This window comes from Leptopilina heterotoma, unplaced genomic scaffold, assembly GCF_015476425.1.
Source record: "Leptopilina heterotoma isolate Lh14 unplaced genomic scaffold, ASM1547642v1 Lhet_213, whole genome shotgun sequence".
Classification (NCBI taxonomy): domain Eukaryota; kingdom Metazoa; phylum Arthropoda; class Insecta; order Hymenoptera; family Figitidae; genus Leptopilina; species Leptopilina heterotoma.
Window position 1 is genome coordinate 163,722 of NW_025110931.1, and position 891 is coordinate 164,612.

Here is an 891-nt window from a genome sequence, read left to right on the forward strand (position 1 = left end):
AAAACTGGCATAACACCAAATTAGTACTGCGTTTTGCCAGAACTGCAGTCAACTTGTAAAACATTATTAGGAACTTCGTTGGCTAAATATATGATTAAGGACATGATAGATGTAAATGATGGAATGAGTCAATTTGTATATCTTGGAATAGCTGAAGGTATAAGAAAATGCTTAAATATAGCGGAACATAAAACAGAGATAATTTCTCTAATCGTTGGCAGCGACGGTATGCCAATCTGCGTATCAGGTTATTAAGATTTATGGCCGATAATGGCTAAAATTTATTCAAAAAATGACATTTATAAACCATTTTGTGTCGGTATTTACTTGGGCAAGAGCAAACCCAACATAGAAGATTATTTGGACGAATCTATTCAGGAATCAAATGATCTTTATTTAAGAAAAATAAATATTGATGGACGAGATTTTCGAGTTAAAATTAAGTGTTTCGTGGCTGATACTTCAGCCCGAGCTGACCTTAAGTGTACAAAAGGTCACACCGGTTTCTATGCTTGCGAACGTTGCCCTGTTAAAGGCAAAAGAATTAGATCAAAAAATAAAAATAGTAAGAAAGGGAGTAAAGTAATTTACCCGTTATCGAAAAAGCCTGAACGATCGGATGCCTCTTTTCGAATGCAATTACAATCTGAGCATCATCATAAGAAAACACTTCTCCGGAAATTATAACAAAAGATAAATCTCGTCACATGTTGTCCTCTGGACGGAATGCATTTAATTTCTGGGGATACGAAGCAAATTGTTGGATATTTGACACAAGTCCAAACCAAAGTTAAACTCCAGGTAAAAAACAGACTGAAACTATCAAAAAGGATACTTATGATGAAAAACGATATCCTATTAGAGTTTCAAAGAAAACCTGGATCTCTGACG

At 34.8% G+C, this 891-nt stretch overlaps 1 protein-coding gene across 1 annotated transcript; it reads left to right on the plus strand.

Moving 5' to 3' along the window:
- The first annotated feature begins 270 nt into the window (after positions 1-270).
- On the plus strand, positions 271-687 carry LOC122501738. Its single transcript, XM_043611451.1, has one exon. It carries the CDS (start codon positions 271-273, stop codon positions 685-687), a length of 417 nt encoding a protein of 138 aa, XP_043467386.1.
- Positions 688-891: the final 204 nt, after the last annotated feature.

Coding starts and splice junctions, on each gene's coding strand:
- LOC122501738 (XM_043611451.1), top strand. CDS start 271: ATGGCTAAAATTTATTCAAAAAATGACATTTATAAACCATTTTGTGTC.